Below are 25,822 nucleotides of genomic sequence, written 5' to 3' on the forward strand. Positions count from 1 at the left end.
CAGACTTAGGAAAAATCAGCATTATGTCAGTGCACTGTGCTTCGATGTTGGTGAGAAGAATCACCTGATGCCACCTTGCTTCAGTTACTAATTCCTTGTCTAAGTGTCGACAGGACACAGACATATTTCAGGTGACATTTTTATGTGCCTATAGGTTTATATAGGTACATAAGACTCCCAGTGGACCTAAGCCATAACTGGAAATTTTCATGTTTAATTTGATACAGGTGAAATTTCTGAAAGTAATACTTTTACTAGCATTTTCTGTATATCATTACAGGTTAGAGAAAAGAAGGAAAAATCCTGTTCTAAAACAAATTTAAATTTCACTTACCAATAAAAGTATAATACAATTAAGCCATATTTTCATTTATTATTTGTATGTTATATTCTTCTAAGAAAGAGGAGCAACCAGGCTAGGCTACACTGTCTGCAGGAGAAGGACCAAGTCTTTCCCTGGAGAGCTGCTGAACTATAGGAAGGAAACTCTCACTGTCCAGGCCATGGCAAGGAGGAGAGGTGAGAGGTAACAAGCAGAGTTGGAAGCCTGGTGTTCAGACAGGGATTGCCAAGAGGAGCAATCACAACCAGGTCTCCAGGTGATGGGAAGAAGAACTTCTCAAGGATGAGAGGAGGCTGGGCAGAGTTTATGGCAACCCACTCAGTCAATGGATTAACTGAAACCGAGACTGAAGGGAAGGATCTTCCCACAAGGACAGCGTGATGAAAGAAAGAGATGTTTGCTTCTATTTTTTCCCTGTGTCTTACGTCATCACCTTGTGTTTCTCTTAGTTTAAAAAGGCAATTATTAACTATAGATTTCAATCAAATCTATCTTGAGTTTCAAGTGTCTTTTTGATCAACTTCGACGAGTTCACTATGAGCTGCAGGCATATACAAGAGGTCTGGCTGACTTGGTAAGATAAATGAGCATATACTGTCTGTTGTCATCTCTTGACATTTACTGTGTGTCTTCTGGTTTTTTTGCTAATGCTTCAGCCATAAAAATCATGCTGAATGTGAGAACCTCAACTATTTTCAGAATTTTAAGTTACTTGCAGTAATGGTACAGCAGAAAACTTGAAAACCAAACCCAAGGATTAGAAGGCATGTACGTATTCATTCTTTTAACTGTATCACACAATTTTTCAGAATGTGGGGCTGGAAACATTGCTCAAGAACACCAAAGTGAATTTTATGATCATCACTTGCTTTACTTGTTTATTTTTCCCCAGATGTCTGCCAAGGTTACATATGCTTAAAAGACAAATACGCTTAAAAAAAAGTCATAGAGTATTATGGATTAAAGTTTTCCTTAAAAGCACAATTTAAGTATTAAGATTTTCAGGAAGGCATTTGAAATTACTGCAAAATCCCTTAATATCAATATTTTTATAGGAATTTGTATGTTCAAATGATCATATATAACTAAAGTAATGAATCCTTACAACACATTTCCAGAAGAGTTATATCTTTCTGTACACTGGAATGGAAATCTCATAAACTAGTAATTGGCGATAAAAGCTAAAAATGTTAACAGCAATTACTCAAAGCTGGTTAATTGTAGTATCTTGAAGCACTTACAGTGGGCAGTAAAACCTTCCCAGACTAAGCCAGTGACCACTTCAGAAATAGCTGTAGCAGTTTGAAATAGCACTAATCTAGGATGTTTATTACGATGCCCACAGCTGAGCCACCGTGATGGTCAGGCCAGTGCTGCCCATCTGTGCCAGTGCAGAGCCAGCTGGATTATTTGAAATCTCTGCTCTAAGTGGCCAATTCATCCGACTGCACTGGGAGGTCTTTCATGTTGACTTTGCAGTGAGTCCAGTCCTGGAATAAATATTGGCAATCACTCACAGAAAAGAAAACCTGAACAATTTCTCTAAATGTCACACCTAAGTAGCGGAAAGATCACTGATGGGACCCTTTCAGACACTGATAATAATATGAACGTGTTTTAAAAGCAAAATGAAAAAAAAAAAACCATACATATATTGAGTGGAGGCTTTCTCCCGTATCTACATCTTTCCTCCACTTTTAGTTGATGGGCGATTTTAAATTTTTCTCTTGGAGGACATTAAGAACAGTTCTCCTCTTAAACCTGTGTTGAGTAAAATATCATCCTTCCATAGGAAAACAGTTATGAAAGACACAAAAGAGAAGCATGAGAAAACTCTTACGATCATTTCACTTCTTTCTATAGCACACATCTCCAGATAGGTGTCACACATCTCCAGATAGATGCCACACACGCCTAAATATCTTTCACATAATTTAACAAAGAGGGCAACAGGTGCTTGGACACAGGCTTCAACAGGCTCTACGGCTCCACTGCTTAGTTTTAAATCTTAGATCTGCACTGTCCTGAAATTTCCTTTTACATTGCATAATTAAATTCTAGCATGAGCCAGAAAATGTTGTCTGGTCCTTACGTGCAAGAGCTACCACTTCTCTAGGGCTGAGAATTTTATGAACTTCACATACAGACCATAAAAGCTGCAATTAAAAGCAAAAGGTTTCTTTACAAAGTGTTTTTTAGGCATGAATTGGGAATGAAGCAGGTTGAAACCAACTAGTGGTTTACTCAACAAGGTTTAGAATCTTGATGCCAACAACTGAGATGAATGGATGCCCAACAATATGGTATGTTTTTTGTAAGTGCAGAAAGGATGGTAAAGGCCGATTGAAATAAAAAAAACAAACTTAAAAAGGAAAATATAATTGCAATGGGATCAGGTACCATAAGACAAATAGGGTTGAAGCATCATCATGACGACAGTTGATTTTTTTTTTTAGATCATCAAAAGAAAGTTTACAGCAATTAAGTACAAAGGCTAACAGAAATTGAGTAGTAAAATCTAAAAGTTTACCATTTATCTTTTCACACATGGAAAACCTTATTTTTATTTTGCTTAATCGTTCTAACAAATTTACTTAAGAACATAGCTTAAAAAACGTGCTAGCTTACTACATGGTATATTTGAAAAAGAAACAGAAAAATTATTTTGCAAGGAGTGAGAGTTACTTGAATGTAATTTTTTCTGTCATAAGTAAATGCTTTATGCATTCTGCATATACTGTTTCCATGCCCTACAGATCAAATGCAAAATTACATTTGAATTTTTTTTATACAGTCAGTCATGTAACACACAGTTTCTAGACCCAAAAAGGAACATGAATGCAGTAAAAGCAAATTTGATGCACCAATTTTCTTTCTCTAAAGGCAACAGGACATTTATGGCTCTTCCTGTTTACACAAACTACAAATGAGGCTGCTCTACAAAGACTTGAAAACGTTCCTTTCAAAATATTTAGAAAGCAAAACTGAAAGCTACGAAGTTAGTTGCAGTGTAATATAAACTGCTGGTGTCAAAGACCTGTTGCAGTTGCATGCATGAGTGGGAGTAGTAAAATGGAGCAACTTATTATAAACACTTTTAACAGTGCTCTAGGGTAAAGCTGTTATGGTCCTATTATGTTTGGAACTGCTGAAATATAATTTGAATACATAAAATCAACCCACACCTATCAATCAGTAGCCTAGCTCAAACACCTCATGAGTATTTGTATCTTCGCTGAAACACATTTACAGTTGCTAGAAGACAGGCATTCAAGTTAAAAAAGCGATACAAGCAACAATGCTACATGAACGAACCCTGATCTATGAAAGTAAATGAGCTCCAAAGGTCTGCCACGTAAGCTCTGCACTTCACAAAGGGATGATACTGGCTGTGGCACATTACAGTCCTGCTACATATTCCACAAATCCATCAGTGCTCAGGAATATGAACTAACAGGATTTTTATATCACAAGACAGGCAAAGAATTACACTGCAGAGGAAACATTAATGAATACCTACCATACGTACAAATCATTTTACTAGCTTCTCTGAAGAGAAGAATTCCATTTGGAGATGATACATCAAAATTTAAACGTTGCGATCTAAAAAATAACAGCAAAAATATTCAGATGGTCATCGAAGCAGAAAACTGCAATGGATTCATTCCTAAAACAAAAAAAACATTTGCCGATTACAAAGTACAATTGTTTGATAAACTAATTCTAGCTTTTAGTCCAATGACATGCACTCTAGTTATCTCCATATTTTGCCAAAGAAACAATCCTATGACAAAAGACAAAACAATTTTAACCAGAAAAGGTGACCAGACAATACATACACAGCTTTCAGTGACTGGTGAACATCTTGTGCCCGTATGCAGTTTCGAAGAATGCTACAAAGGTTCCATAATCCAAGCAGTTAGGCTAACTTTTACCCTGCTTTTGCATCTGTAGAGCTTTTAAAAATAAACTAACCCCCACTGGTTATTCTGCTACGTAAAATCTGTGGCAATCACAAGCCAGTTCTCCAAGTGTAAATTGTAACACATGCTTTTTATGAACATTCAGACCTGAAGAAGATTGCACTATGTTGTCTTCCCTGATGCACAGGTATTACCAAAGCCAACAAAAATCACTTTGTTCCCAAACTGGAAATGCATCAGAGCCCTTGTTGAAGTCCCTGTTGCATCTTCCCGATTTGTCTTTGTGATAAAGAAGCCTAACTCCTAGTTCAGGCCTAAAAGTTAACTTCGAATATAGGTCTTAAGCTTCTAAGTAACTTTAGCAAAACTTACCCTTAGTGTTTATTTGGACTGAAAGGGAAAGGAGTCATCACTGAGTGATGTAAACCAGGGTATCCCCTGGCTGACCTATTTGGTAGTCATCCATTTTTGACCAAATGTGGAGTCCTTGTATCACCCCTATCACAGACACAGCAGTAGGTATCTTTCTTTGCTGCAAGCCCAATTTTTTGTTGTCTGAGTCCCTATTTGCAGGGTCCTCTGCTGCAAACTCTGGAGTAAATCTGGGCGTTTATAAAGGAATAAAACGTGCCTTGTATAAAACATTTGTGTATTCCATATGCACAAAATGATAATGGCTGGCAGAGGCAAAAAACCCCAAACCAGCACATCATCTCAATATCAGAGTGGCATAATGCACAATCTGATACTCTGTAACATATTTTAACCATGTCAAAGTATATTGTATAATGCATTCTAACCTGTAAAAGCTAATGCAGTACACAACTCGTGAAAAAACACCACCCCAGATGATGTTTTCTAAAGGGAACAAGGCAGGTTTTCTGAATAACAATAGGTAGAAGAATAACATGAATATGGAAAGTAGCTTGAAGAGCTGTCTTTTGCATAAGATTTATTGTTCCAGTTCCTCTTTGCTTTTGTTTACTGTTATTAGAGTTCTGTGTTTATGCTTTAACAGTCTCCTCGTTGAAATAAGTTGCAGCACTATTAGAGTATCCTGCTTGTGCATTGCATCATGAATAAAAATAGGTTAAACTTTTCCAGCAATTTATTATACTACTACCAGGATAAAAGACATAATAGCCTACACAAACCAAAGAGGGAGTCACAGCAAGCAAGTCAACACAAACAAGAAACAGGGAACTCTGCCTTAAGGTTTGTATAGCCATTCAGGGACTAAGTGCACATCATACACACCAGCATCTGACTGGGAGCCAGGCCTGAACTTTAAGGCGCCAATTTTCTGTCACTAGATTGAACTAAATATTTTTTTCAAATTTCAAATATTTCAACTCTTTTCCTTGTAAGTTTGATTTGCAAGACAAAATGAGAAATGATGACAACACATACTTCTTTGCTGAAAACTCTAGTTACTTTGGTCATGAAGATACCAGCACAGAGACTTTAACTACCAATTTTTCATTTAAAAATCTTTTTTTCTTTTGGGCAGTACACTAAATATTTCCAAGTGTAATGATAATTTCCCAAAATAAATTGTTCTGTTACTTGTGGTAAAACAGGCATTTCATTCTACCTACTGCAATGTCAAGTATTGAAATACCCTCCCAGAATCATTCTGAGGCCTTTTTGGTTAGCCCACAGAGAAGATTTTAGATGTGGGAGAAGTGACCTACATGCCGATTATAAATATTGCTGTATTAGATACCATTCTTTCCTATTTTGGCTGGAAGAGTTGAGTTGCAAAAGAAACTGTAAAGGGAGTTGTGGTTTTACAGGCACATATGTATGCTGCTTGGCTTAAGGCAAAAATTCAGCCTGCAGCAAACCTTGACAGCAGACAATTTTCCGATATTTAATTACAGAATCAGTATTTATCCCTGGTTAAAGCATATACTTCCACTAACATTGAATATAAAAATCACAGTAGTCTCTCACATATATTCCTGTAATTAATCCTTACCAGCTGATTTTGTAACATCTACTATTTTGGTAAAACAATACAATGACACTGAAAGCTGAGTTCTGCTTGTGAATTTTGTTCCAAAATACAAAAGTAGCAGTCTTAAAGTCAAAGACATCATGAGGATAAGCAAAGCAAAGCATAGAAAGATGGAACAGAGAATGCATACATTGCAGTATTCATCACAACTAATTTTCACGTGCTGCTTACCTGTTTTGCATGAATTCTGCCATCAGCTTCAAGATAGGAGTTGTACACGCAGGTTCACGGTACCACAGTTCAATAGCTCTTTGCAGAACAGAAATGTATGTAGGGTACCTTCACCAAACTGAGTTAAAGAGTATACTGATAAAATAACATCTTGCAGAACAACTTCCCCTAAAACTGTACTACACCATTAGACAGGTGGGCCAGATACAGACCTTGGCAGCTCATTCTGACGGAAGGACTGCCAGAACCTATAAATTTAAGCAAGTCTTTGCTTAGAAGACTAAATGCTTCGGAAACATTAATGGTTAAGTGGGAAATAGTTAACATAGCAGAGCTGTAAAGAAGGAAAAGCAAAGCAGTTTGTATATGTGAAGCTAACCTGTAAGTACATCTATAAAATGAGCTTGGATTTTTAATGAATGGCATAAGTCACAAGTGGCAATTGAATTTAAAAACACCACAAATTTACAAATTAGCAAATCCTGGGCCCCAAATTTCAGTGCCACCTCATATATATTACACGTGCTATATAAATGGTTGGGAACAATTTGATTGTATGAAGTTGGTTCCAGAGCATTCAAGAAGAGAATTCGCCAAATGGGGGGAGGGGGAGACCAGCAAAGTTAGGTTTCTAAGAACTCTTTCAGAAGAGCTGTTTGCTCATCAGCACCCAAGAGACACCCGTTCTTTTAAAGCAGGATTTAAAAGAATGCAATACAGAAAAAAATAAGTTTAGTAAATTCTGCAATGTAACTTAAAAAAATCTTAAGAGTTACTGACTGTATGAAAATATTTCATGCAACGATTCGATACAAAGCTGACCCCTAGTTTTCCCAACATGCTGAAAAAAAGAGTTTATTTGGATAAGAATGCACACTGGTAAATGGAAATGAGGTAGCACAGCCTGACTGTCAGAGAATTAAACAGGTTTTTTATATTGAACCAAGAGATATTAACTATACAATTTGCTATTAAAACATGATCTAGCTATCTAGTCAATGGTTTTGTTTAATAATAAACTTATTTTTCATTTTCACCTTTGTTTCATGTCATATAATTCTGCTTTATTTAACCACACGAGAAATAGCGACTATTCTGAGGAAAATGCTATTGCCTGTTCAGACAATAAAGGCAACTATTGTGAATCTTACAAAGTAGAATACAGGCCAAGCACTCAACACGGGGTTGTGAAATAGAAGTCTGAGATACATAAAGGTTTACACGCTTCTAGGATAAGTAGACACAGTCATGCCTCAGTTCGCTATAGCTCTTCTGGTGGAGGCTAAAGCCATCAGACATAGCACTACTGATGAATGACAGCGCTGTGTAGACAGATGGAAGGCATTCTGGCTACTGCTGTCTGAGGCATCTAAAGACTTGTGCATTTTTGCTGCCAGCTGCTTGAGGCACTGCAGGCGTAAACTATATATAGCGGAAGAGGCTGACATGTGAAATATTCTTTTAGACCTTGTTTCTCTCTCCTTTACGGGGTTCTTTACATGTTAAATCAGACAAACTAGAGTTAAACATACCATGGAGAGTTATCCAGTAATAAACTGGGATTTAAATTCAAATCCTACTTGCCCACAATATCCTCAAAGGCCATAGATGATCCGTGCCATCTCATACCTTTAAAAATTCACTAATGCCAGTTCCATTTTTTCTGAGGTGGACTTCCAATCCAGCTTCCAATCTCAGCAGAGGATGGTCAATATACTCAAAATGCAGCAGATGACATCTAAGGTACAGAACTGAACTGTGCTATTAATTCTCCTGTCATGCCTCTTCCTTAGCCTTCCTAGTAGCCTCATGTACACAAAAGGGAGATGGTGCAATGCTGCAAAGCCTCACTGTGGAATTTTGCAGGGTAGAAAGCAATTGCCTTTTCAGATATCATGGCGAAGAGAGTAACTTGACAGCCAAACCCTACAACCAAAATGTAAGTCAGCAGTATATCCAATATGATTAGCTATCTTAATTCAAAAACTTAAGCATTGAGTCCACATTCATTGACAAGGAAAGACTGGAGACACTATAGTCAAATTTTATAAAAGCTAGGGTCAACAGAAAGGCTTCGGCAATTTTTTTTTTTTTTTTTTTTTTAGAAATCCAATAAAGTGGAATAAATTGGTTTTAAACAGAATATTATTTCTAAGTGTTTTTAACCACAAGCTTCAAGGAAACTGGCTAATTAATGAACTTAACCTGACCAGTCAGTTCAAGCTCAAAGGAATTCAAACTGCAGAAAACGATACTGAGGTTTGAATCAATGCAACTGGCACTAACAGCTCTTACAAACAGATTACTGATCAGGTAGCCTTGTTTCATATGAACATGTGTTCTCCTCTTCTCTTGTGATTAGGAAACTTCAATCCCTACAGCTGTTTGTTGGGCTTTTTCAAGTTTGTAACTAATCCTGAATCTTTAAAACATATAAACTTAAAAATTTAGTTCTTCAAAAATAGAATCATTTTGAACAAGTCATCTTATTGTTGCATGTGGTTTTATTGTGTTAAGAAATATGACACAAATTTGAATAAATATGTAACAATGGTAGTTTGGTGAAAAGATTAGTTTGCTCGTTCTAGTGATTCTCATCTGAAGCAGCATACGATCAGATATCGGAATATCTAGGTCAAGTGGAACTTTTAAATGACCACTACATAAAACATCTCAATGGCAGATCACTTTTCTATAAACTTAGTGTCTATGTATCTATACACATAGATATTTTTATGTAGGCAATTTCATGCACTCACACATATACATTGTGTGCTATCTAGCTGACTGCAACTCTGAGTCAACCTAATAATTTAATTCTTGCAACCCATTTTCTTATTGCAACCTTTTTCTTTTACAGACAACAGAAGTCATTAAATACTGAGAATCAACTGGGAGGAACACAGGAAAAATTGCCTATAGGTTACCACCTAATTGTAAGAAACACTAAATGAAAGTAACAAAAAAGTGGGTATTACCCTGAACTCACAATTGAATCTCCATGGACGTATCTGACTGCGAGATCAAGGATCTTAGACTACATCTGATATTAGTATAGAAGAAAACAGATTAAACATTCAACATCTTATCCAGGCAGTCTTGAAGTAAATAGAAGAATGAAATACATAAGGAGAATCATCACTGTTAAGAAAAACAGGTTTTGATTCTACTCAAATTGGTATACATGTTTTTTCAGGCCACACCTGCACGCTCAGGACTGCCCTACAAATTACAGAGACCACATGTTATGAATACAAAAGGCAAATAAACTTTCCAAAGCTGTGGTACTGGAATCGTCATTGACAGCTTGACATATCAATATTTCAGGAAGAATAAATGACTTTCATATCCAGGGTTTTGGTTTTTTTGTTTTGTTTTGTTTGTGTGATGTTTTTCTTCATCTTTCATTACTGGATACTTTGGGAAGATGCTATACTTAACACCTGAAGCTGCTTAAAATATTTGGAAATATTTTAATGAAGTCTTTTGAGAGATCACCTAATACAACTTTAAAACACATTTTACTATTATTATAAGTATTTTCTCTTCATCCCTTGCCAGAGGAAAACTATAAATCTTGTCTCAGCTGAATGAACACCATTTATCATATTCATTTTCTTGTCAATACAATTATGAAAAGCCTTTGGCCTTTTTCCAAGGAGCCTGATTTGCTAGAGAAACTCAATTAGTATAAGCAAGCCTGCTAGAAAACAGCCCTATTTGGCAATCTAGCGCAGCTTCAGCATACCTGACGATTCACCTCTAAACCATGATCCTAATAACTCAATCATAATGGTAAAATACAAGATACAACGGTGTCCCCCGTGCCTCCCCCGCCTCCCCTCCCCGGACCAAAAGGACTTAAAAGAAATTATTTCTGCTCATTTTTGCCATCTACTGGACAAAACTTAAATCCTAAACACTGCGATCAGAAAAAAGAGAAGAATCTCTCAGGTGAGAGATTACTGAGTATAATTTGTTTTCTTATGGGCTGCGCTTAGACGTAAAATATTTCCTGCAATCACTTCAAAAGTTTATCAATACATTCTTCTACCAACAATTTACAAGTCACTATTTCTGATAATCTTCCATACAGAATAAATATCATCTCATGGTATATTAAGAGCTTAGCCTTTTATCCCTTGCCTCTTTGTATTGTTTATTTATTGAACAAATGCAAGTAAATCAGATTTATTTTGGCTAATATTCTGTATTTGCCATTTTCAACATTGAAATACTAGGGCTTCAAACATACAGAATAAAATCTGTTTAAAAAAAAGCTTTTCTTTGCTATTAAAACAATTTTCTGATGATATATTTGAAACTACAAAAGAAATATGTTAATCAAAGGATATTTAAACTTTATATGATCAAACTGGCCCTCCCTTCTCCTCCCAGTTACCTTTCTGTCTTTATATACAGTAAATAAGAGTTGCGATAATAGCAGCTTATTGTGCTATAATGCTTTGGATCAATACCTGGATGAAGCTGGACTCAGCCAAATAAGGTGAAATCCACTGAACAGAAGCATGCACTTATCATTTACAGCCAAAGGTGATGAGGAAAAAAGATTTTGAACCTGTGCAAGGGAATAGAAACTGAGAAGGCCTGAGCTTTGAATTCCACACAAAGCTACATTTCAATCTATTGTTATTGTTAATATAGAATAATGAAATCCAAAAGTTGGAGGCTGTTTTCATTTATTTGAAATAAACTTAATTCATAAACTGGAAGGAATAAATTAATTAAAAAAAAAAATCAGGAAACGATCCTGAGGATTACACATCCTGGATCCTTGTATAAAAAACCACCTCCATGGATGAATCCATTTCTTTCAAATGGAGAGGAGGTAACTCTCTTGTTATCCCTCCTCCTACAACTGGAAATTTGCAGTTCTGCACAGGAGAAGAGCATGATACTCATGCTGTACTAGGAAAAACAAAGTAAAAAGAATTTGAAATGGAAGCAGCACTGATCTGCTTTTACACATCTTCCTGATTTTATTATTAAGTTTTAGGGTAACACAAGCACAAATAGTACTAACGAAGTTAAATGTACCCAACGGTGCCCACTAGAAAATGACATGCTAATTCACAGTCTGGCTTCAGTAGTTTGGTTGTTGTGTTTTTTTTTTTTTTTTTTTTTACCCTCCAGTCCTCTAAAACTGAAATTAAGGGATGCTTTCCACTGATTTTAAGAGAAATAAAGATTACACTGCTTTATGTTTTGGACTTGCTTTCTGCAGACTGAGCCTGCACATAGACAGAATCACTGCAGGCTTGCGAAGGTCTTAAATGGGGCTTATCTGAATGGTCATCAGGATCCTACTACCCACCACACAAGGACGTTTATCAGATCATACCAGCTCTATTGTACAGCCTTTCAGTCCTTAAAGGATAATTTCCTAATTGCAATTCTATATTGATGCATTCCTCTTTCTTAACCAGGAAGATTATTAGTGAGCAGTAGGTTTTCATTATTTACTTAAAATAAAAATATTTTTTAAAGCTTGATTTCTAGTAAAGCATGTAATTGTACTTGAATGTTATTTTTTCTGTCCATAAGATAAACAAATACATAATTATATTCCATAGCTTTGTGAGATCTAAATTATAAAACAAATATTTTCATAGTTACTTCACTATACATTTCAGCAGTTTGTTACTAATATGACCATGTGCCTGAAGAGAGAATTACAGCTACTGTATTTATAAAAATACAAAACATTTCTCGATAGTGTTAAGAAAACACCCATGAGTATTATTGTATTTGTTGGCACAAAAATGCATACAATATTTAAAGCAAATAGAGTTCAATTATCATTACTTATCGAAGAAAACTACAATCTAAAGATTTTGATTTTGTTTTCAGATGTCCATTTTCTTCTGGATCAAGAAGACTGCAGGTGTTGCGATATTAATAGAGTTGACATAAATAGAAAGTAACTGACTAAATTAAAGACATGATTCATACCAGAGAGAGAAATCTCCCCAGACAGCACTTGTATAGTATTTTTTAAGCACTTTTGATGTTAAACCAAAGGTAGGTACATTGTGTTTGGCATTAAAGACACAGCTTTTTTTGTGAAAACATTACGGATTTATGAAGGGAAGAAAACCACTTGGATATGTTTTCTAGATTAGTAGTGTGACACAACAAAAAAGTGACCTCTCTGTGGTCCTTCCCAGTTAACTGCATGGTTGCCATTGTGCTGTAATTTTAGCTGATTACACATTAGTTCATTTAGCTTTGTTTCCTCTTCCCCACTGTGCCATACTATTAAACTAATGCAAGGGGCCTGGTATCCCTCTGTGCACAGAGCTGGTATTGTCATAGTGTAATAAGGATACATCCAGTCAAACAGCATGGTGTAGCTGGTCTTTGTGTTTAGTGCAAAGGCAATCCCTCGAAGATCCCTTGCCAGCCCGATCAACATACGCTGTCAGTGGGAAAGAGACACAGTAATTGATTTTCACGTTAGCACAGAGCAGATGGAGTAATAATCAGCCAATAATGACCACATATCTGATTTTGATTCATTAGTTTAAATGTCTCGCGCAAATCTTTTTTTATAAAAAACACAAAGATTCTTTTAACAAACAAGATTTCCCCAAGTTTTATAGTGATAACGCTAGCAAAATGCTTAGGAAATGCTTTTGATTATTCGATATGCTATCCTAATGAATAATGCAAATTAAAACATAATATATGAATACTGTGTATTAAAGTTTAAAAGTGCTTCCTGTATTAATATATTTGAAGTAACAATAACAATAAAACGTTAATTTAAGCTTGCAATATTTTGAATGAGGTGCAAGACTAACTGATACTCATAACAAGCTACAATTAAGGTTGCACTGAGATTCTCATTGTACTGTTATTTTAACATATCTTTTGGGTTTTTTTTTTTTAAATAATTTTCCAAGTTCGGCTTCTTCCAAAAGCGACCTTTTTGTTTACAGAAGACCATGCAAATATCTATCTGTATTAACATTAGTTCTGAGACAAATTTTTTTTTTCCTTTAATGACTGAAGTGTGGCTTCAGAATCCTTCCAGCACAAATGCAAGACAACATTTTATGCATTGATAATTAGCCCCTACTAAAAGGCTGTTTTCAGAATAATTAATAGACATCAGTAAGAAACACTAGCAAATGAAAAATATTTTAACAATATAAAGAAACTTTTCAATTTACTTAGTCATAAATATTCTTTTTTGATAATTAAGTAGTTTTAATAAATTTTATCCATGTGTTGCAGGTGGGGTTTGTACTTTTTTTTTCCCTCCCCCATAATAAAAGACCACAGTACTGCAGACTCTGGTAAAAAATATAACCATAGAAGCATGGCAAAAAAACCAGTAAGGAGTTCTCTCTTTAAAACCAGAGTTTTCAATAATGTACCCTTGGTGCTAACACTGTAATATTTACAGTGTTGAGAAATACAAAAGGTAAGATTCACATATTAATTTTAATTGATCACATAAAGAGCAAATAATGGCTGATGCCTTGTTAAACTGCTAAATGTAATCTTACACAAGGGCTAATTTCTACTTTTCACACACAGATCCATTAGTCCAACTGACTTGGACGGCATGCACATAGATTTATCCAAGGATAAATTGAGTTCTCTACAAAACACTGGTGAGGTTGCTAGGAGTATTTTAATATTTGCATTTCCTTTCTGTTGTGCATTGAAATGGCCTGAACTTGCAAGATGCTGAGAGGTCTCAACTCTCATTAACTTTAATGGGACTCTGAAATCACTAGAGAGGAAGTGTTCAATACTGAGAAGATGCAATATAAAATTGTAACTTTATCTTTATATTCATCTGTATTTTCTTACTCTGTGTGCTGTTTTGTCCACACAGAAAATAACTGTTTAGCAGACATGGTGGCTGAACCATAAAGAATTAAAAGAACTCAGCAGCAACACTTTATACTTCTTTCTGAAGGGATAGAGAGATGCAACAATATATACAAGGAAGTGGAAATCTTCCAGATTGATGTTGATTCCTTTGCCCATTCTAGCCACAAAAAAGGAGACAAGCAAGACTGCACAAAGGAAAGGCTGGAGCAGAGAAGAAGGGGAGCTACAGCCCCTGGCAAGACATGAACTTGCCTTTGTTTGAGGATGTGCTCGGAGAGAAAGAGCTCACCATGTTACTGTGGTCTCTAGAACATGGATTAGAAAAAGACAACCAGCCAACATGCTGGTTCTGTCTTTATAAAAACAACTGGTTGTAAGAAAACACTCTTTTGCAAATATATTTAAGAAACAGTTTGGTTGTGAGACTTTAAAAACGATTAATAAAAGCAGATGTGCAACTTTCTTTAAACTATGGTCCCAGATCTCTGGGAACCTACACAAACACCAGGCAATTTCAGACACTGTTTGACCTTCTAAAGAAAGGAGAACAACTACTACGTAAACTACATTTCTTGGTTTTCATTTCTTTAAATTCAGATATTGTTATTAAAAAGCCCATAGCATTAACCACACTATTCTTGATAAATGACCTCAATCTACAAGGCACCATAATATTCTTGTCCTGTAAAATCCCAGCAAACTCAGTGGTTTAGATATTATCCATCACAACTCAACTTTATAAAATAACACTGCCTACAGTTGGCAACGTCCAAACAGCCTATATAACAGCCTACAGAATCCTGAGACAAATCCTGATCCATTTAAGTCACTGGTAAAAATATCTTTAAACTCTAATAGAAGCAAAAATCACCCTAGACTCCATGCTTGCTTAAGTCACATTTAGTAAGAACGCCCCCCAAAACCCTAACATCCCAAACAGTCTAGTTTTAGTTCATTATGAGTTTTCAAATAGCACTTATATGCATAAAATTTATTAGTGACAAACAACATTATACACTTATACATCTACTTTTTGTCAGTCATCCTGTGGGATTCAAAGTGCCTTGCAAACTTAACAGCAATCTGAAGAATACGTGAAGCTACTGCTTCATTCACAATTGAACACCAGCCGTTTCTAGGGCAAAGTGACAGTTAATAACAACACCAGCAACTGCAAAACGAGTAAGATGAGAAGTGAAGAACAGTAAATACAAGAAACATAGCAAGAGGAGCTTGTTAGTGGTATGCAGGTTTATACATTGCTTTTCTTGCTAATGAAACAATTTTGTTCAAATTTCCGTTTCGAAATATTCTTCCCTGAATGTCAGTGATAGGTTTAAATACGATTAATTAAAAAAAAATTTAAAATAAATTCAAGTATTTTGTTTCAAAGTTCCGAAGAAGATTTTTCAATGGATTTTTCAAAGGAAAGGAGCTGAAGATTTAAATATTCACAGAAAAAACCCTATAACTTGCCAACATGTGCCAAGTGTCTGACTAATGCAATTTAAAACAGACGAGACTACTCACGCCACCCACCCCCAAAACAGGGCTTGTAATGGAAAGTCTGACAGACCCTTAACTATAGTGGCACTACTGGGTGCAGCTATAATATTACCCTCATAATTCTACTATATAATAACAACAAAGGAAAAAAAAGGTGAAGGGTCATTGCGCTTTGTCTTTAGAATTAAGATGGCTGTCTTCATCCTTACAGCATACTCTTAATTCTGGAGACACGTCTTAATAACCTCTAAATAGTTCCAACAAAAGAGCCGTGTCAGAGGAATGAGCAGGCCCCAAGGTGTTTCAACTGGAGTGTTTTCATCTGCCTTTATTGCTCTATCCCTCTCCAGAATTAAGGCAATAACCTGTGATAAATTATTCAGGAACTGCTACAGGGATCAAAGCAAAATCATTCTGTTAAAGTGCTGTTTGCAACATTTGGCACTTAGTGTGAAAACTTTTAATGTGTGCAAGCTGAAAATCAAGGATTTTAAATAATTTAACAGCATGGAGTTTCTACAAACCAGCTAAAGATAGCATGTTGCTATTTAACTGCTTTTTCCTCAGATCCTTTTTTTCATGCGTTTCTAGCAAATCTGATGATGTCACAACTATAAACAAAGTACTACTGAGATTCCGGCTACCCAGTCGATATATTACTTAACCAGATTGTCAAGAGAAACCTTGAAATTCTTAGAAGAAAATTAGCCGCTGTTTTAACACTGGACATTTTTCCTCTTAATATAAAAATGTGAAGAAGGAAGTAGCAAAAAAAAAAAAAAGAAGAAAAAAGGAAAGCAAAGCACATAATTACTTAAGCCATCTTCAATTATATTTGATCTCCCTGGAAAAGAAACCTAAACATATGTTTTGTATGCAGATTTAATGATTACAAATGTATTTTAAAAAGAAAGAGCTCCCTTGTTGTGACTGTTTTTCAATAGTGTATTTTAGAAATATTAAAAAACTAAAAAAACGCTAGCCAGTTAGAAAGTCCTAGTAAAAACCACAAATTAAATGAATTTGGCAGTCCTGGACCATTTTCATAGTGATATTTTAACAGTGTCATCTCCCTGTGGATCGGAATACTAAGCATTTTATTGAAGAACTGAACTGTTTTTGTTTTCAGTACTTGCAAAATGAAGTACCTGAAAGCACTTTTGCATGTATTATTTATTCATCATGATAGAAAAATAGCTTTAACCTAATAAATTATGTTTAAGAGAATTTAGAGCAAAAGTTTTGTTTATGATAAAGCAACAGATTTAGTTCTTTATCAGTAGCTTAAAGCACCAAGTTTTCTTTATACAAATTAGACAGATGGTGCTTACAGTAGAATTTACTAAAGGTCTGTCACAACAAATGCAGCCAAGCTGCATATTTAATCACTGCAGAACCTTGTCTACCTGCAGCTGCCAACTGCTAATCCAATTTCCCTGATAAATGTGGCAAGAGACACGATCAGCAATAAAGAGCATCTAACTCCATTTTCCTGCAGGGCGTCTTTTGATGAACATTTAGGACGGAAGCACGGAGTGCACTGTGTGGCCCTGGCTTGTGGCAGCTGCATGCATTTTGAAGACACAGTTCTCAGGTTACTCACTTAATTCTGCCACTATCATTATGTTGCTATTGATCTCAGTAGCTCTTGTCTACACAGCATTACTCTAGATGAAGCTGAATCAGGCAGTTATCATGCATCAAACTTGCTCAAAAGCCTGGAGATTTCCCCTTAATTACTTGTGATTTTATTTGCAAATACCGTTAAAGTGTAATCAAGCAGTCACTTTCCAGGGTCGTTAAGAACTTGCTAGTTTAGGAATATATCACTGGCACTCCATTAAAATTTCTCTACTAAGATGGTTTCAAGCAAACCAGACAGGACAACAGCAAAATTATTTTAATAAACTGAATCCTCACATGAGATAAATACAGTTTCCTACAGAAAGGGTAACGCTATCAAATGACCTCTTTGTTCTAATTTTTAGGATTTATAATTTGAAAATATAAGGGATGAATCCAAGATAGAGGAACTGCATCTATTTAATAAATGAAAAGTTATTGAAATTAAAGCAACAACAAATGAGGAAACTAGAATTAAGTAATTGTTGAAATAACCTTAAGTAATATTAAAAAAAAAAATTAGATTAATTCAAGTGATTATTGTGAACTGTGCATCTTCTGGTAATGTCAGAGATGCACTACAGACAAATTATTTACTAAATATTTCTAGCATATCTGTTTATTTTCTTATGAAACAAAGTGGATAAATATGATGATGCAGTATGTGAGTTTCCATGATATTTTAAAATAGCAAATTAAAAATTACTGTTAGGGATTCTTCAAAATCACCCTGTGTAGCTGAATGAGCACTCCAGTGTGCATTGTTAACTATTTATGCAGTGACAGTAGAAGGGGATCTCTTTAATGCAATAGTGCTCTAATATATTATCATTCCTGATGATGCAGCTTGTATCTAGCAAGTCTTTTTCCTCCCTAAAATATACTGTTGTTTTGACACAAACAGCTTGCTACACTTAAGGATTTTACTAATAAAACATAATGTTGTGTTAGATATTATGACTGTTGCCACAGCTGAACTGACTTGTCAAATCAATCCTAATATGGCTCCCACAGGCACATAAAAACCTTATTTAGCTATCAGTTATCCTAATCACTTTGTTCAGTTTAAGGGTGCAATACTTCAAGACCAGTTCCTATTTATACATATATGCCCAGCCATTTAATAAAGTCTTGATTTATATAATAAATTCTTGTTTGAAAAAATACTTTAAAGCAGCGTTTTATCAAGTGTGTTACATGTCTCCTCACACCCCCAAATAAATATGTTAATATACACAAACAGGATACTTGCATGGCAAAGGGGAATATTACATATGAAACAGATAAGCTATCACTGAAGACAAATTAGTCCCTTTGATTATAAATGGGGATCAAATGGGGTCACTTGATCGGCAAAGCACTGAAAAATCCCAAGGACTTTATAAAATCTTTGTACAAAGTTTACTTAGGATTGCCATTCGTAGTCTTTGTATCTCTACTGTCTATATTCCTAATTATATATATGTATAAATATAAATATAACAGGTATAAATATACGTGTAAGTATACAGGTATATACATGCCAAGACAGACAGACAGAAGAGACCACAAGCTTGTTGCTAAATCCTTGCCCCACTATTAGATTTCCCATCAATAATTTCTTTCCCTATAATTGAAATAAACCTACCTTTGCTTCTTCTTGTTCAAAACTACTGTTGAATATCTGAGTCACACTTTCAAATGAAACTGTGAGGGGGAGCATGAAATTCTCAAACTCATCCTCGTCTTCACCTACAGGAAAAGAAACCAAAACGAAACAGCAAAAGTATCACATCATATTCACGCTGTTGTTCGGAAGGGTCAGTCTCTTAGGCTTTTATAGAAAAATCTCACTGACATCATGAGAACTTTCATATGACCTACAGGAACAAGAACCTGAGGTTTGACGTATTTTTACTGAGCTATAAACAAAGACGACAAATTGTTGATCGTAAACAACTTGTATCTGAGACTAGCATGTCTCTGCATTTCACATCTTTCTCTTTTTCATATTTCTGTTTTCTCTGTTAATCTGACAGCATCTTTCAGTACCCTGGTAGCATAGTCACGTAAGAAAGTCAATACTCAGCAGTTAGAAAATGTTAAATTTAAAACTGCAACAATAAATTAGACCCTTTCACATGTGTACTTTGTAGTATGATGTTTAAATCACACTCTTTTATGATCGTATGCTGTTTTTTTCCACCTCCTACCTATTTAGTACACAGAATGAAGCTGCTGTGGAAATAAATCGGGACTGTGTTGGAGTTATTCATGTGACGCTATTTCCTCATTTGTTTCAGAAGGTGTGAATTTAGACACAAGATGTTGTGTGTAGGGAAATAAGAGATTGTCTTGGTTAGACAGTTGAAAGATAACGTGGAAGTCTGGATTGTTTTTGTTTTGTCATGATGCTGAACAAGGAACTATAAACAACAACTTTTTAGAAATGGCAATTTGCATGAGGATTGGTACTCGCGCTACTTATCTTTAGGCCCTTAATGAGGGTAGCTTGCCTCTTGCATGCAGATTCCCCTCGAGAGTAATTCAGAGTAGGAATTTAATTTATGTTCTTTAAAGAGCTCTTTGCTATAGGGCTTCTCTCTCTTCTCTCTTCACTGGCAAAGTCTGGCAACTAAGTTGCAATTGAAGTTAGGAGGAGTCTTTTGTGTGTCAAATTGGTTGTGCAAAGTTAGTGTAAGCTTTACAGTTTAGTTTCTACACTTCATATACCATCTCTAAAGTGGGCCTAGTTCCAGCCTCTTATCCCTAGGAACACTGCGAAGACCACATCACTCACCCCAGTACAACAATAAGAATGACAGAAAAGGCCAAGAAGCAAAAAGGCCAGGAAGAAAAAATAGTCACGAAAGAAAGCAAAGCGTGGACTAACACATAAATCCAGATAACAACACGGGGCGGGGGAATCAAAATACTCAGTAGCTTCTCATTAAGATAGGATGACACATCTTCTGAACTGAAAGAAGCAAATAACCTCCGCGAGAAATAACTGTGATCCTGCAATTAAAACTGCCTCATAACAATGTTAATTTTTACAATGGAGAGGAAAGGAAAGTTGCAGAAGCAATCCCAATTACGGCATTTCCTCAGTTCTGAACACTTGGCTTTGTGACCCGAACTGCTTCTCTTTAATATAGGGCTTTCGTGCCCAGTTTTCCAGATTTTTTTTAAAAGCAAAGGAAATACTTTCAATAACTTACTGTTACTGCACTGGTCAGCCATAATTACGGAGCCTTCAAATTGCAATCTATGCTCAAGAACTCTCTTAAACTAGCAAAGTAAATGACCAAATCCGTGACTTGCAACTTGCACCTGCAGCAGAACCGAAGAGGGTGAGATGCTTTGTGCTAGATTTCAAAGCTACTGCTGGCAGCAATAGGATCTGGTGGACTTTAGGAAAATCCAATCCTGTCCGTCTTTGCCTCTCTCCTCTGCCATCTTCTCTCTGCTCCTTTCAAGTCAGTCTTTTTATTTGTCATTTCTGGACCCTTCTGTCCTCTTCTGATTACTCACAGACTATTCATCCATCTTTTTGTTTCTATCTCCTTCCTTTGCCAAGTCCAGCTCCTCAGGCAGTTCCAATACACTATTAGTTTCTGTGCTCCCAATCTCTTTGCTCGACCAGCATCAGCTTCCTTTACCCTGCTAGGAGCTAAACTATTTCTATATGCATTGCATATCCTGACGCTTTTCTCCTTTTAATTGCTTACCCAATTTTCCCCGCAGCAAAAAAATTAATAAATAAAGACCAATCACTTGGAAAGAGTCCCATGCTGGTATTGTCCCACGCCAGTGTACAGACTAGCAGAAGTCATTCGGATACTGGTCTATGCACGATCAGGGCTCAACTGCCATTTATAGAGTTCTCGGGAGAAACCTGAATTACCACAACATAGCAAAAATAATACGCCCTCTCATCTAGAGTGCCGCATATCATTAGAAGACAATCTCCACAAAGATATTATGTACACGTGCAAATTCAAGATGCACCCTTCCTGAACGTAGAATCTCAAGCATACTTGGTTAAAAAGTTGGGAAGACCTAAGAACTACCAGAATGTCCAACGTTGATTGGGACCAACACTTTAATGACAAACTGCCTAGTTCTGGCAATGGGGTAAGGTGAAATCTTACCTGCTATTTCTGTTTTAAATTTCAGTGTGGGCAGTCAAGAAAGAATATACAATTAGGATCCTATATCGTATTGCCCTATTAATCAAATAATTTGTAACTTTTAAAAAAGCAACACAAATTACTACCTATACATTTCTTTTGCATTCCTGTACAAGCCACATTCACATCCCATGAACAGTACAATATTAATAAGGAAGGGAAGAAACTATTCTAAACAAACCTACCATGGTAAATTGCTCATTTTCTATAATTCAAACTACGCATACATATCCTTATTATGTCCTTTGAAAGAAAAGATATGCCTCACTTGTAAGTTATAGTAGATCTGTGTGTGGCTTACAGCAATAGCGTTTTAAACCTGCTTCACTTGGAGGGGTTTGGCACTGAGCATGACTGCATACACCTGTAAGTACAGGACACTGGCAAATCATGCTGAATAGCTCCTGAAGGTATTTTCTACAGCTTAGATCTACTACTACAGCAGAAAAAGTGATTCAAATTTGTTAATCCTAGTAAAACTTCTATTAAACTTTTATTGGTGTTCTTGTATTAGTTTTGGTTACTATATACTTCACACAAATATTCAGTTTACTTCAGAAATCTTGGACTAAGAATCTTGGACAAAATGATGCAAGTCTAAATGCCAAAAAAATTATTAAAAACACAACCTGGGGCACATAAGGAATTCAAAGTCCCAATTATATTCATATGAAGTTAAAGTAATTCAACAGAAACTAAAATTTTTAAGCAAATACCAAGTAATATATTACTGTTCTTTCCCACAATTAAATCTTGCCAGTCACTCCAACAGCACATTGTTTAAAATGTAAATATTCTGAATTTACTGTATTCAACTACTCTCCAAAAATATTTCTACATCAAACAATTACTTAAAACAATAAAAATTGATCTTAATTTTGTTTCCACGTAAATTGTTTATCATTCATCTAAAAGGATTTTATATAAAGATCTTAATTTAATTTGAAATAAACTCAGAGAAGACAATTGGTACAATGATTTTTGTCTAAAAATGCCAGTTTGCACAGTTTGAAAATATCTTTTGATTCACAAGGTAAGAATACTGCCATTTATGCTTGCACAAGCACATAGAAAGGACAGTTTGTATACACCTTACTTTTTAAATTTGGATCCTAGAACGTAACTTATGCTTGTTTGTGTCTCCAGATGTGCTTTTCTATCAGTTCAAACCCAAACAAATTTATTCCAGCAGGAACACAAAGGACAATAGCCAAAAGACTGGTGTGTGCTTTTTCCAGATATTCTTCATCATTTCAGATCTTGTAGAGCTGTTAATCCAGAGGAATCACAACAACCTCTATCAGCTTGTCATAAGTCATGTGCCTGCATTTTGTCTGACACGTATTTAGGCATCCTCTACTTAGAGATGTAATTTTTAACACCTGTGATCTTGTTTTTACCAAATCTTTTTTTTCCCCCTGTTGGAAACATTACTGAAACTGCATGTGTAACCCATTTTATATTAGAAAATGTACCTATTGCTTATGTTATACGACACTGAGCCAATACTGAAAGCAGTTTAACTGCAAGTAAATGCAGGTCCAGCTCACAGTTGCCATTCTTTAAGAAGTCTTGCCTCAAAGTTAACTGTTTTCAGCACTGTTCAGCAGTAGACAATACAGGCACCTGTTATGCGCAAGGGGAGTAAACTACTGTTGGCTTATGACTGTCTGTGTCAATCTCTTCTGCACACGTTGCCTAGTTAAGACCTTGTATGAGGGTTGGAAATGAGTACACAAAAGACTTGCCGCCTTATTTTTTGAAGGCCCTCACCAGCAGCCCCCCTTGGAACACCTACAGGCATCCAGCCTCACAAAAGCAGTCTGTAAGGCTGATCCTCAGCAGACATAAGCCCACAACTCTGAACGGGGCCTCTGATCAGAACAGAGGCAATTTGAGATGTGCTGTATTCTTCACCATCAGCTTCTTTAGCATACGATTTGTTTCAGTGTTCGTTTTGACAAGCCCAGCTTTCCCCGTTTAGACAACAGAGAGCTAATCACGCAGAGTTCTGCATTTTACTCCGGTGGCCAAGGACAGTGCCTGGATTCAAAGCAATCGAGTCCTTTATCACATCTAGCTGTTAAAGCGTGCACTGGGTTTTACACGTGTCTAACCTCCTTAATTTCCAAAGGACAACTCAAAAGGTAACCCCAAGTGCATGTTTAAGTATTTCTGGCTGAACTGCAGAACTCTTGTCAATGTTCTTATTAAAACTTGGAAGGTCTTGTATATTGGGAACTTGCATGAAGAAGTGAAATAAAAAAAACCCATTGTACTAGAAGCTGGAAGGTTCTGGCATAATTGGTATGTCACGTGAAAACTCAGTACTTACTCAAGCACTTAATGTTGTAAATCCTCATATTTAATACAAAAAGTGCTTCTGTGCAAAAAATAACTCATCTTGCGTATTTCTCCAACAGAAGGCAACAAACAAATACAGTGTTATTGCTTAATGCCATAAATCTCAAAAGTTGATAGGCAGTGATTTAAATACCAACTATAACATATTTACTGTACAATTAAACTGTTGTTTGATTGGTTTAATAACCTTAAAAGTTCACAGTACTACCCAAGACAGCAAGGTGTCTCAGGGACATGGGAGGAAGACCTTACCTAAATCTACCATGAGAAGACGAGTGAGAGCAGTGTAGAACACAGTCCGGCACCTAAGGTCACTGAGGCTGTAATTATCGCCGATGCCCAAGAAAGGGAAGTGCTTACTCTGTTGAAACATAAGCGTATGAAAAGTTCAGTGTTCTACAAAATTTACTAGACACAATGTTTTCTAACATAGTAAGGAAACTTACTGTGTGATTCTGAAGCATGAATTTCACAGCCTCTATTTTCACAAGCTTTTTCAGGAGACTATAAGTGGCAGGTGTTAAAGAAAAATCAGCCTTGCAGCATTATGATTACATTATCAGGTTGTACAAACTTTCAGGAATTTTTAGTGAGGAAAAATCCTTACTGAAACAACAACAAATATACGTCAAAAAAAAAAAATCTGAATTTCATCTAGAAATATATGTCATGGAGATATTCTTTAGAACATTAAAGACCATAATCTATTATTAATTAAAGCAATTACTTTTCATGGCATATATTCTAGTCACAAAAGAGACGAATGAACTAAATGACTTTTATAATTAAACGGAGAGTTTCTGATAATAAATGGTGCTGTTTTTTCCCCAGATAGACCCATGTTAGCAGCATGTAAAAAAAAAAGTGGTTTTCCAATTGCCTGTGTTGAAGACGACTAGCGCTTGGCAATGGGACTGGCAGCAGCCCTAAGCAGCTCTGAAGTAATGGCCTCAAAATCACAGAGGTGATCTTCCAGACCCATCAAAAATCACTTTTAATTGGTTTCAGTTACAACAGATAAAAATGCATCTCATACATACTAAGCTATTTTAAACACTTAACCAAAGTATTTTCAGATGTATAAGAACTGAACGGAAATTTCTGAAGAACATACAAAGCCTCAGAGCCAGAGCAAAGTCCGTAACAAGGTGGTAGAGGTGGGAATTTTGGACGTATCTGTGGATACTTCCACAGGAATCCCAGTTTCTTCAACTTCATAAAATATAAAGCCAATCTAACTGACTACTACTAAGCATGAACTGAAATCTCCCCCTCCACAAACTGGTGAAATTCAAGCCAGTGACAGTCCAGATGGCAGGTAACTACCGTTGGACAGCGTCGGCCCCAGCCACCACGCTCCACTCTCAATGAAGCCCCCTCCGGAAGGTCTGCTGCTCCCATCTACGCGTCGCGCTAGCAAAGCTACGTGACTCCCGGGCTGAAGCTCCTGGCCCTGGTTCAGCAGGATAAGCTTGAGTCTGCCTGCACCTGCTTGTATACAAAGGCTCGCAGGGAGATGCACACTAAATGACACAGAAGCAACGTATTTCCTGGACTGCAGATATTCTACAGATCACATATTCTAGCATGACTTACTAGGCAGTTACAGCTGATGAAATGTAATATTTTTCTTAAGGTTTCTTTTAAAAAGCACAAGAAATTTTATCAAATCAAGAGCTGAGTTTGCAAAAACTATGTTATAGAAGCCCTTAAAGTTCAGACAGTGAAGACTCGTTTCACAACTTGAATCCTTTCCTAGCTGTGTGAATTATGAAAACATCTTTAATAGCATAAGGACACACTAATTCCCTGTCTCAGATGATTCAAACAT

At 36.1% G+C, this 25,822-nt stretch overlaps 1 protein-coding gene across 1 annotated transcript in view; it reads right to left on the bottom strand.

Moving 5' to 3' along the window:
• RANBP17 (RAN binding protein 17) overlaps positions 1-25,822 on the bottom strand; it is a 162,998-nt gene that overhangs the window by 39,746 nt on the left and 97,430 nt on the right. Inside the window, exons 17-22 of the mRNA XM_075164084.1 lie at positions 24,438-24,501; positions 24,244-24,352; positions 19,083-19,186; positions 12,808-12,896; positions 6,458-6,565; positions 3,864-3,946 (exon numbers count right to left, since the gene is read on the bottom strand). Of these exons, the coding sequence (XP_075020185.1) occupies positions 3,864-3,946; positions 6,458-6,565; positions 12,808-12,896; positions 19,083-19,186; positions 24,244-24,352; positions 24,438-24,501 (557 nt within the window). The remainder of the gene's footprint in view (positions 1-3,863; positions 3,947-6,457; positions 6,566-12,807; positions 12,897-19,082; positions 19,187-24,243; positions 24,353-24,437; positions 24,502-25,822) is intronic.

The sequence above is a fragment of the Calonectris borealis genome, chromosome 15, assembly GCF_964195595.1.
Source record: "Calonectris borealis chromosome 15, bCalBor7.hap1.2, whole genome shotgun sequence".
Taxonomy (NCBI): Eukaryota; Metazoa; Chordata; class Aves; order Procellariiformes; family Procellariidae; genus Calonectris; species Calonectris borealis.